Raw genomic sequence first — 12,327 nt, 5'->3', positions numbered from 1 at the left:
TTTTTCAACAAGACACAAAAGAGAAAATGTAAATTGGGCAGTCTAGGCAAATATATTTTCTAGAATAGTCTGAAGGCCACTTTTACGATGGACTAAGGCTTGTAAAGGCATGAAAGATGCAAAAACAAAAGAAATGGCTCAACAACGGCTTGAAGTTTCCGCACCATCCAGCCGCTACGTCACAAATTTTGAGGTCCTTTGATCGGGCCTACTTACATTGGTAGAGTACAATGTTAATTTAAAAAAAGAAGGCCAGAAGCTAAGCTTAACAAGTTTCACCAAGTTTTCCTAAGCCACAGCGGCCAAAATACGTGAAAAAACTTTGAAATTCATGTCGTCGCACTTAGGCACCGGTACTGGAGATCATACGCGGAAATAAAGAAAAACAGAACTCCGACCTTGATTTCCTTTTTCAATCACCAACTGTAGTGCGCGAGCACTTTCTTTTTTTCGGCGCATGACATCAACAAAATTTGGGCATATCGCTGAGGTCAGGAACACGGCTCATCGTTCAGAAAGGAAAACACGGTGCACAGGCATTGGTGCATACTAGCTTCATCGTAAGGTGGCTGTCGTGATCTACAATCTAAGCAGCGACGTACAGAGTGCTCCAAAGCAAATCACCATAGCAACTAAGCAGCCGAAGCGTTTTACTATTACGATATCAGTTTATACGGAAGCTGGAGAGGCACTCCCGCCGTGGATGTTTTTTTTTTCGGCGCTGTCATGCTGTCCTACAAGCGAGGTGCGCATGCGCGAACCACGCACGGGGCAGGGTTACCAGGCCTTGTGCGACGCGCAGTGCGTTTTGGCCGCCAAAATAAGTGGTTGCGGTTCAACGTGGCTTGAACGTAGTTATACGAGCGAAGAAAGGAAAAGTGGAGAGGGAAAGTCAGGGAGGTTAACCAGTTTACCTCAACCGGTTTGCTACCCTACACATGGGAGCGGGATGGGGGGATGAAAGATGGGGAAGACAGAGAGAGAGAGCGCACATAGCACAACACACACATCGTCAGTTACAGTCCGTCGCTCTTGCGCGTACGAGACATCACTGTCACAGCTGCTTGTCCAAGCCCGTGTCTTTCAAAAACCGAAGTAGTCCCTTCGTCGCCTTCAGCAGCGATGTCTTCTGTCGGCGATATGTGAAAATCGTTACAACTGACAATGATCTATTGTTAAGGTGCGCTAGAACGGACGCCAGGAACTGTCTCTGAACATTATATTCAGGACAGTCCCACAGAATGTGTTCTAGCGTCTCCTCGCAAAGACAGGCATTGCAGATATCATTGTCGGCAATTCCAATGCGAAATGAGTAAGATTTCGTGAATGCCATCCCTAGCCATAGGCGATAAAGCAGTGGCCTCTCTTCGGCGGAGTCCAGTTGGCATACTTGGATGCATCAAAGAAGGCAGGTGGTATTGACGATTGCTTCGGTTGGTCTGGCTGTTTGGTGTGCACCATAGAGAGAGCGTGGTTAGACGCGGTTCATCAGTGCTTCTTCCGGGCGAGCTATATCAGCAGGGTGCCCAGACTAAGCCTCGCACCTGCGGCGAACAGTTGACGCCCTCCGACTGGCACGTGATTATTCCATGGCGAGACTGAGCGCGACCAAGCGCCAGCAAAGCAGCTGTTAAACCCCTCGCCTAGTCACGTGGTACACAGCGGCCAGGCTCGAGCGAGCGCAGCTGTGACGCCTCTGCGCAGCGGGTCACGTGACGTGACGTCACACCGTCACACTTTCCCGTATCCTCCCAAATTTGCGCGTGTGTGTCTTTTTCCGAAAAACTCGCAGAGTATGACTGCATAGGGGCTAACGTGACTGCAGTGTGCCGCCGATTTAAAGACAAGCGTTTATAGTTAGCTTCCCATGCACAGTAGCGGCAGCTCGCGCTCACGTAGCCCTTCGTGGAAGAGTATTATAAAACGAAAATACGCAGTCGTAGTGATCTGAAATACACGCATTTTCACCGATCCTTAGGAGTAAATCGTCAATTCGATACGCCTTTAATATTGCACCGTTTGCCGTGCATTGGTGGAGCGTTGGCGGAGGTCAAAACTAACCCGAAGTCCACCACTACGGCGTGCCTCGTAATTAAATCGTGGATTTGGTACCCGAAGCCCCAGAATTCATTCATTCATTCATTATTTATACAGCCTTACGAGTAAAGAAAAAGGCAACACGTATGAGGTCTAGTGCGCACTGCTGTAATTAAGAGGTTAATTTATAAGACAACATTTCGAATTTATTGATAGTTTAATGTTTAAATATTCACGTAGTGATTGCCTTAAATGTGCGAAACACTGCACAATGTAGCGGTCAAAATAACGTTATTTTTACTAAACTTCAAAGAGAGAGTTCGCGTCAGCCGACAGAGCAGCTTCCCGCCTCTGTTGGTGTATATTTGAACTTACCAGGAAATGGCGAACAAGTGACGCCTCAGCAGTGAGCAAATGTTTCAATACAAAAGTCGACACGTAGAAACGTTTAGGCCGTGCTGCCGGTGTTCTTGTTCGCCGACTGATGGTATTGGACTACACTGCCGAGAAGAAAAACAATAGAATTGACGCGTTTGTTTACCTGAAACCCTTCTTCAAGCAAAAAAGTGGACCACTGGCTTTGCCAGTTGAGGCATGAAAGTGCTGTCAAAACGTCACATCCGCGGTGGTTACTTCCGGACGCTATGGTACCTACTAAAGGTACCACCAGTTTTTCAACGTTGGGTATCCGTGGTACACGCTGTGGTACACCTTGTACCTCGCATGAGCCACATGTTTCTTCAAGGAACGCACCAACGAGTACCTTGCGTGCGTGCGCACGTACGTACAACCACCGCGGTGCCTTAACCGCTATATGGTGCTGCGCTGCTAAGCACGAGGTCGCGGGATTGAATCCTGGCCGCGTCATCCACATTTCTTTGGAGGTGACTTGCATAAACGCCTGTGCATAGGAGACACGTTAAAGATCCCCTGGTGGTCAAACTTGATACGGAATCCCGCACTACGGCGTGCTTCATAATTAAATCGTGGTTTTGGCATGGAAGACCCCATCTAACCACTCATTCATCCATACATTCCTCCATCCATCCATCCATCCATCCACCCACCCACCCACCCACCCACCCACCCACCCATACATACATACATACATACATACATACATACATACATACATACATACATACATACATACATACATACATACATACATACATACACACATACATACATACACACACACATACATACATACATACATACATACATACATACATACATACATACATACATACATACATACATACATACATACATACATACTACAATCTAATTTGTGCGTCAAGGGCTTGGTTTAGGCGTGGAAATAAACTTAATATATGGCCTATAGTAGCGTTTTTGATACGCCAGAGCAAATTTTCATTAGTGGATAGTTCAGCAAACCAAATACTCAAATTGTAATTCTCCTTAGGCATTCACTCAAAGACGATTTTATTCTATATTTTGTAAAAAATGCACTCTCCATGGCGAGATATAAAAGGGAGCAAGTTGTTTTTATTTTTCTTTGCGTGCAAGTGAAAGAGAAAAAAATATTTTTTTTACTAACCTACGTATTCTGAACAGCGCTTGAAGTTGAAGCCCATGCTTGACTGGCTCTAAATAAAGCCTGACCTGAACGCGCCGAAGGAGACACAATGAAAATCTTAGGTACATTCACTCCAGGCGTCATTGAGATGAAATCAAGCGTGGCTTCAAGTTAAGGCGCATTCTTTACCATGAGGGTAAGCCGAAGCACGGGGGCAGATTTTACGTGTACTAGTATGAACTCATTTCTGCAAAGAAAAAAAAACGCGTAGACGCCTTGGGTGGATCTCTGTAATGGATCATGTCATTAAGAGTTGTGAAATTTGGAAGGGGGCAACTCTTTCCGTATGGCCTCTTTGTCTACTGGGGCTTTCGTTAGTAAACGTTTAGCTCTACGAAATGCGTATTTCCTCCACACACGTGTAACAAAAAATTGAAACAAGTGCGGATAAGAGAGATGAGGACTACACAAGGCTTGCGTATAGAGCTGAGAACAGATATCGTGTTTTTGATTCTAATTTCAATTGTGCCTTGAGGTTATTTGTTTCCCAGTCGAGCAGCGGCATGCCTATCCTGCGAGATAAACAGAAAGATCGAAGATAAGGAAATAAAGGAACGTTTACTAGACGATATCTCCGACAAGCGACCACGTGCTCAGGAAAAGAATAGAAGAAATGACAGAAAAGTCAAATGAGAGGGAGAAGAAAAAGAAAAGGAGCTATACAGACTATTGTCTTGTACGTCTATCGTCGTCACAAAGCATGTCAAAGCGTCGCATACTCCCGAAGAGTATTATTTTCGCACATAGATATACAGCGTCATTCTGAGCCCAATGTCACGCAGTCGCATTCTGTAGCAGAATCCGGCTTCCTTGAAGCAACGCAGCCGTCCCTGAGATACGTGTACTTAAATCTACTCAGTTAAAGGTGCCTCATCTGAAAAAGAAAACGGTCATTTTGGTGCTAGCAACCTTCACGCGGTACGGACCATGCACCTCGGTTGCCGTTATTGCAATAGACTAGAGTGATTTAGATGTTCCGTAAAACTCCTTACTCTTCACGGCTTACGGGAGACAAGAAATTGAACAACCACATTGTTTGCGCCATTTCGTGGCATAGAATTTAACCAGAGAGGACACAAAGGCACTACTGCTCTGCTCAGTCATATTACACGTAGCTGCTGGTATGAAGATTTGGTAGCGACGTGGTCATTAACACACCGTTTCTTTTTTTTTTCTTCAACGAGAACACCCTAGGAGCTAAAAAAGCTTCTCACGCGTTAAGGTTTGGCAACGCATCACAATCTGTCGCTCCCAGCGTTGCCAGTGCCGTCTACGGTTCCGGTAATATTGTATTCCGTGAACGCTCATACGGTTGCGGCTGAGCCAAAACTCTCTAATGTCAGTTGGCGTCCGCGAAGCTTCCTTCCTTATCTACTTCGCGCATCACCAAACGGCAATCCGCATCAGGAAATCTCCGTAGCTCTTCCCCATGATATCGATAGCTGCTTATCTGAGTTCAGTACACTTTATACAGCACGTGAGCTCTGAGCTGTCAGCAGCTATCCGTCGTAGCGAGGTAGGCCTTGTGGTCTTTAATGTCCACAGAGTCAACGTCATCACGCCCATTCAAACTGGTGTCGCTCTTGAAATTCTTGTCTGGTGGCTTTCGTCGCTTCCTCTTCTGCCTCCTGCGGGCGTGCGTGCAGTAGATGCCCGTCACTGCCATCAGAGTGACAGCCAAGCTGCATGCCAACACGACGACGCTCAGGGCAAGTGTCCAGCGTCCGTCATGAGTGTTCCTCTTGATATCTGCGGGAGGGTTAAATTAGGCATTCAAAATTCGGTAGAAACGTTATTAATTTGAGTTGCTCAGATATCCCTGAGAGATCCCTGAGAAAACTGAGATAAGATAGTGTAAAGTCAGGTTAATGTCAGGAGAATGGCTGAGAGGGAGTCGTTCAGAACATCTCGTGTTCACCATAATTCAGCGTCATATCTTGATAGCGTATTGGAACTTGGGTCAGTGTGCCTGCACCACCTTGGATTGACCACCAACTTGTATTGTGATAGCTGGGGTGCACTAAAAACCCCAAAGAAGTTTGTGGGAGTGTCCAGGTTGCGGAAGACGGGATAACTTGTTATGTCAGTACAATGAGTTATGATTTCTAAGAACCACTACTTTTTGGACAACTTCTAGGTCCTGTGCTTTTAAAGCAACTTTCAAATTCCTTTTGATATTCTTTTAAGACATTGGCCTCGTTCGCATGCTATAGCTTGCTTACATCAATCAACACCGTCACCTTTGTCTTACTTGTATATAGCCTGATCGTACATTTTCTTGTTTTGATGACGGGGTCTTAGCTAACTCACATGAGTTTGGCATATCTGGGTCCTGGGCATCTTGTAACATTTTCGCGCTTCTAAAACATCGTCGCGTCTTGCAACATGTACAAAAACGTCCGCCAGGTCTCAACGAGGCACAAAGCGAGAATTAGTACCAGTGTAGTAACAGTACGGGCGTAATTAGCACCAGTGTAGTGAAAAGTCATCCACACTGTAAAGAGTGCACCGCCGTAGTTATAGCCTTGATGAGGCAAAGCCGCCATAAGGCACACTTTTGGGTGAATGAAGCGAGTTGGATTGGTCTAAGCATTGCTTGCACGAGACAATCATTACTAAGAGAGGTTTCAGCGGTTCTCAGAAGAAGCAGGAGTTAGTCACGTCGTTGGTAAAATTAACGGTAGGGCTGTAATTAGCGACAGTACAATCGTGAATTAACCACGCTGCAAGATATCTCTGTGAAGGGTGCATCGCCGGAGTTATAGGTCTGTTGAGGCAAAGCCACCGTACGGCACACTTGTTTTGTTTTTTTTTTTCTTACGTAGACTTGGAGGGACGGCGCGCGCTGTCGCGACTCGATCTCGGAGGTCATGGACGCAAGAAGTGTGTCGACTTCCATCTAACAGATGGCGCCACATGACTGTACAGCTTATATTGACGCTTAATGCAGTGACGCATCTGTTGATGGAAATCGTCACACTTCTCGGCATTGATGGCTTATCCCTAGGCCTATCAGCGTGTAAACAAGCAACGTATTTCAGTATTAAAGACAACATAGCGCTTATAATTTGTCCTCGGCATGAGATTAGACTAAGCGATGGCCGACTTTGCCATTTATTTCTTGCTGCCACGAAGAAGAGCAAGTGTCACGGTTGAATAAGGATCGAAGCAGACAGTCTGGATGCTGCCATGTTGTTGAGCAAACAAGGTATATCGCGGACCGTTCCGGTAAATTTATACTGGAACACTCTAAGCTATGCCTTTACGCAGTCTTGAAAACTAGTATACGGTAACCCTCATGATGTACGGGAACATTCCAGTAAAACTCACTAATATAGTCTAAAATTAATCGCATTTCACTACACCCTTATAAAGGATGCACCACTGCAGTTACGGACATGTTGCAGCAAAGCCGCAATACGGCACGCTTTTTGTTAAACTGAAAGAGTGCGCTTGGACTAAACAGGGTTAACGCGAGGCAGTGGTGGCGGCTTCGTCAGTGGCCACAAAAAGCGAGAACTAGTCGCACAGTTGCTAAAATGAACAGTACGCGGGTAACAGCTTTAATAAAATCCAAAATAGACCACATTGTAGCACAAACTGCCCCGTCTCCAGGAACGGCCCAGCTGGGTTCTTGGTCAAAAAAAAAGGGGGGGGGGGGGGGTCGACCAGTGTCGACGTAATTCCGGGCGAAATACGATACGAATAGCATATGAAATGAGTGAAAAATGAATATGAAAAGAAAGACGGGAAAAGACAGAATAGAGAGCTTTAACCAGCATTTAATGATCGAATTATGTGAACAACCATGTACGTGAGCCATGTCTTCCTTAGCGTCGACTCTTGGTTGAACTTTTCTTTCATTTTTGTTTTCGCCCTCCTCCTCCAAGGGCATTTCTCTTCCCGATCTCCTCCCTTATGCAAAGAAACATGTAGGAACCTAGAGATACGCCGGCAGAATTCTCCGAATTTCAATAAAGAGCTTACTTTTTCGCTTTCCATTTTATGGTATGTCGCACGGGAACCAGTATTGCGGAATGTAACGCAATTCATCACGTTTTAACTCAGCGATCTTCACATGCAGGCACTACTTTCCGCCGCTACTCAAGAAAATTAAGATCGTCTACCCAGGCTAAAATCAGAGGCGTCAACTCCTACCGAAGCAACTTAGAACACTGTCGACAGAGAAGCAAGATGGACTTGGAGGCCTAGTCGCAGGTCGGGGTTTCACGTTTTATGCGAACGACAATGAAAATCCTTCACACACTGCCTTAAGACAAGTTAGCCTATGCAAAAGGATACAAGCGCTCAGTCACACAGTCCTGTCAGGTTCGAAGCGGAGCCGACGATGTACTTCACTGTATTATTTTACACGTTCTACGAAGCCTCCACGACAAAAGAGGAGCATAAATTAAAGCGTCACGTGTTAGTGCAGTCTCACCTCCTTGACTAATCAGGGTTTGAGCTGGGCCCAGAGTGCGCACCCAGGTCTGGAAGCTCGCATCCGGAGGCATTCGAACCACGACCAAGTAGTCGGTGGAAGAGCGGAGTCGGTTGACGAGTATCGGGCCCAGGTCCGTGCTCCAGAAGCTCCGTTCAGACCGGTTGCCCTTCGTAGTGTCGAGCACCTGTACTCGGAGTCGCCGTTCTTGTCTCAGCCTCGTTGAGGTCGTCGGCGTCGTGCCGTTGACAAGAGGTGTGAAACATGTCAGCGAGAACGAACTGTGAGTGTAATTGCCGACCGTGCACGTAAGGTTGGGCGAGTCCTCTCCTGCGCAGACGAGACATGGACGCTGTTTCTAGGTATCGCTACAAATTACATTGCTTAGCAATGACACACAGAGAGAGAGAGAGAGAGAAGGGCAGAAGGAAATGCCGGGAGGTTAACCAGACTGAGTCCAGTTTGCTACCCTACACGTGGGGAGGGGAATGGGAGTGAAAGAGAGAGAGAGAGAGAGAGAGAACTTAGGTGTAGGATGTCTATAGTCGGGCACTCAAGTATGTTGCCCTCAGGTAGTGAAAAAGCGCTCGAACTGCTTTCTGGGCTAATGAACTGAGAGGCCAGGCTCCCAAGATCTTCGCTTCCGTAAATGGCCTGTCATCCTGTCTATTTAAGGCTCACTGGAGAGTCTCACGTTGATTATCGAAGCGAGAACAGTGGCACAGAAGGTGACACAAGTCTGATTAGTGATATCAATGGTCAAAGACTTCGTGAAGCAGCCATAGCTCTGATGTTTACTGAGGTGGAGTTAGCGAGTTCCTTTTGGGCATGTGGACGCACACCCTAAGGAGGAGGTCTGGTTATCCGGGAACTCTATACGATAAATGTTTTGTTCACTCATTTCTAATTCTTTTTATCGTTCGCCATCCACGACCGGCCAGTCCTGTTGATAACGCCGCTGGAGCGCCGCTCAGACCACTGACGAAAGGCGAAAAAGAAGTGATTCAGAATAAAACCGCGCAATTATTGTGGCTAGTTTCGATAACTTTGCTCTAGAAAGGGTATTTATCAGCGCAATTCGTCATATTTGGTTTATCGTACAAATTTTTGAAAGCACTTGGAGTGATTCAAAGACTAGATCTCAATACAAAAAAAAAAAAAAATGAGAAAGCCGTTTGAATCTGCTGCAGCTCGAAGAAGAAAGTAGGCTGGTAAAAAAACAGTTGCGAGTTAGCCAAACATGCGAGAGAAATGCATTAGCATTACGTCACACCTCTTTGACATTCCGCGCCCATGATTCAAGGAGCGAAGTGCAAGTGACTCTGGTCCGGAGCTGACCACCGACAGCTCATATATATATATATATATATATAGGGTGTTTCAGCTAACTTTAGCCAGAGCTTTAAAATATGCCGATGCACTCTAAAATGGCATGACCAAATGCATGTAGTGTGTCCCGCTATCTTTTGTACTTTGCTTAATTAGATAGTTCATCAAGATTATTTACCAACTTCTGAAGCAACGAAGCTAGACAAACAATTCCAATTAGAAAGTTGTAGAGAGCTTGCAAAACATCCGATTACACAGTTTCTAACTTTCTATCTATTAAGTATTAGTCTTTTTAAGCTTACTGCGGGTGCCCGCGAAATACAAAAAAAAAATCGCGTGACATACCCGCTGTGCGCCGTGATTGCAGCGCTCGCAAACTATCCGCGTACAAACGAACATAGCATCTAGCAGGGCGTGCTGCCGCTTAAAAGACGACAGGGGAGTGACGAAGGCGTTGGCTGTGCAATTTACGCCAACGATGTGCTTCTCTTGCGGTGGTTTATGATAGCGATAAGCTGGCGCAGCGGCAGCAGACCCGGCTAAATGCTATGTTTGTGCGCGGAACGCTGGGGAGCAGTGCAATCGCGATGCGCAAGCGGGCATGTGACGTGGTGTGTTTCTTTTTAGTATTTTGCGTGTATCTGCAATAAGCAGGAAAACACTAATGCCTAATAGACCGAAAGTTAGAAACTGTTTTTCGGACGTTTTGCAAACCGCTCTGCAACTTTCTAATATGAATTTTTTTCCTAGCTCCGTTGCTTCAGAAGTTGGTTAATCAATCTTCACTAATTATCGAATTAAGCAAAATGCAAGAGATAACGTGACACACTACATACAAAAGTGAGCAGCATGCATTTAGCAGCGTCCTCTTGGAGTGCATCGGCACATTTTTAAACTCTGGCTAAAGTTAACTGAAACACACTGTATACGCTCTTCCAAGCTCACCTATCCCTTCTCTACTTTTACCACGTGACTGGCTTCCCGCACTCCCCTCATATACACTTTTTTCCCCTTTAACACTCCTAATTTTACCTCATTGAAGTAATTTGTGTCCCGCTCAGAAGGCAGCGAAGGCACTTTTGTGCTTTCTCAGAACGTCTGATTTGCGCGATCGGCTTTAACTCAAGCGCTGTCCGTACACGTCTCTACGCCTTCTCTCTCCCTTCTCTCTCTTCCCCTTCTCTCTTCCCCAGCGTAAGGTAGCCAACTAGACTCTTGAGTGGTTAACATCCCTGCCTTCCTATGTTCCTCTCTCTCTCTCTCTCTCGGGAAAATGGTCTCGAACGACTAATTACGTACGTACCCTTGTATACGAACTTGAATCGGCAGGGCTTCCTCTGAGTTCCCACAGCATTCTCCGCCCAGCACGCGAGAGCCGCATTGAAGAGGGAAGCATTGGCGATGATCTCCAGGCGCTCCGACGCCGTCACCAGTGGTGCTTCCGCTTGCTTGGGGCGGGTGGGCTGGCTTCTCGTCGTGGCTTCCGTAACTTCCGTGGCGTTATCCGTGATCCAGAAATAGCGTAGGCCAACGCTAGGATCGGCTCGCACGTTGCACGTCACGTTGATGGCAGCGTCTTTCTCAACGCGCAGGATGCGATCTTCCTCAGAATCGCACCTGGGAGGGTCTGGATGAAAGTGAAAACGCCATGTGGCCAGACCAGAACAGCGTAATATTCTGTCTATATGGCTTTTCTTTTTTACATAAGTGACGAACGGTTCGAATATGTAAAAAGCCGTCAATCGTATCAAATGAAATAACCGAATACAGATGTAAATTTGACGTGTAATATAACAGATTTAACTAAATGGTTAAAGCTGTTAACTAAACTTTGTTCAGTTAGCAGTTCTTGACATCAGGTGCACCTCGAAAACGAGAAACTGTGTCAATCATGTCGTTATATGACCAACTAGCCTCCTACGCGTATACAGCGTTTTTAGGCAAACAGGAACATCATCAGCAAGCCGTGAGTATTGCATAAAGATATACAAACGAAACCCGTACATGCGCGTATGACGGAAAAAATTCTTCGAAGTTGAAGAAAAGTTCATCCAGGGTTAGGGGATTGAACCTGGGACCATTGTTCTTCCGGAGCGATCTTAACGCTATCTGAACTAAGCAGGAGGGTAACTCATGGAGTGGCACGTCGAATCAATCTACAACTTGAAGTGCATAAAAACTGGACAAGAAAATCAATTTCGCGGACACAGAAGCAAGGCGGTGGTAGAGAACCTGAAGAGGATCCGCGTGTGGGTCCATCAGTATCGGCCATGTTCCATAAAGCAGTTATGGTTGGACCGATAGGTTATTAAAACGGAAAACGTCCGGGAAAGGCGAAGCGCATTCGTGTATTGAGCAGAGTTGTTTTAGTTGCGCTTCTATGGTGTTGTCTAATGGAAAGCGGTCCTGCAAAACCTTTTAGGCTAACATATAGGCTCACAAGTAAAACAGTCAAGTTTAGCTAAACCAAACGATGTAATGAAGCGCGGAAATAAAGCTAGTGCATTGCTGGAACAAAAATGATGTCAATATCATTCACCGAATCAACCCAGTAATGTGATTAGACTGCATCCCTAATTGTTCTATATTTACTTCTGCTGCTTAAATGCACACGTGTAAAATCAATGGCGTTACAAGCACGATTTCTTCCCTAGAAAACTGCTGTCCTCCTATTCAGCTTCAAGAGTTTTCCTACGCACAAAAGGAGTATGTTTACTCAGTTTGTTCCATGCGTGAAGGGACGTTTTCCGTTTAAGGAGTTTTATAGCGCTACAGAATGTAGTTAAGTATTGGACAAAGAATTAGACCAGCTAATATTGTCCCAATGACTCCATTTCAACCTAGAGTCTAATCAACGTGCCGTCTTCATCCCTTCTGTCCTGCCTCGTTTGCCCAGCACTTGGCCCCCTAAAGACGT

The 12,327-nt window shown here is 45.9% G+C and overlaps 1 protein-coding gene across 1 annotated transcript in view; it reads right to left on the bottom strand.

Moving 5' to 3' along the window:
- Positions 1-3,466: 3,466 nt before the first annotated feature.
- LOC126527524 (uncharacterized) overlaps positions 3,467-12,327 on the bottom strand; it is a 106,207-nt gene continuing 97,346 nt past the window's right edge. Inside the window, exons 7-9 of the mRNA XM_072284478.1 lie at positions 10,714-11,037; positions 8,082-8,411; positions 3,467-5,389 (exon numbers count right to left, since the gene is read on the bottom strand). Of these exons, the coding sequence (XP_072140579.1) occupies positions 5,133-5,389; positions 8,082-8,411; positions 10,714-11,037 (911 nt within the window). The 3' untranslated portion in view covers positions 3,467-5,132. The remainder of the gene's footprint in view (positions 5,390-8,081; positions 8,412-10,713; positions 11,038-12,327) is intronic.

Source organism: Dermacentor andersoni, chromosome 9, assembly GCF_023375885.2.
Source record: "Dermacentor andersoni chromosome 9, qqDerAnde1_hic_scaffold, whole genome shotgun sequence".
Classification (NCBI taxonomy): Eukaryota; Metazoa; Arthropoda; class Arachnida; order Ixodida; family Ixodidae; genus Dermacentor; species Dermacentor andersoni.
The sequence above is the reverse complement of the archived record's forward strand: the minus strand, read 5'-3'. Positions and strand labels throughout refer to the sequence as shown.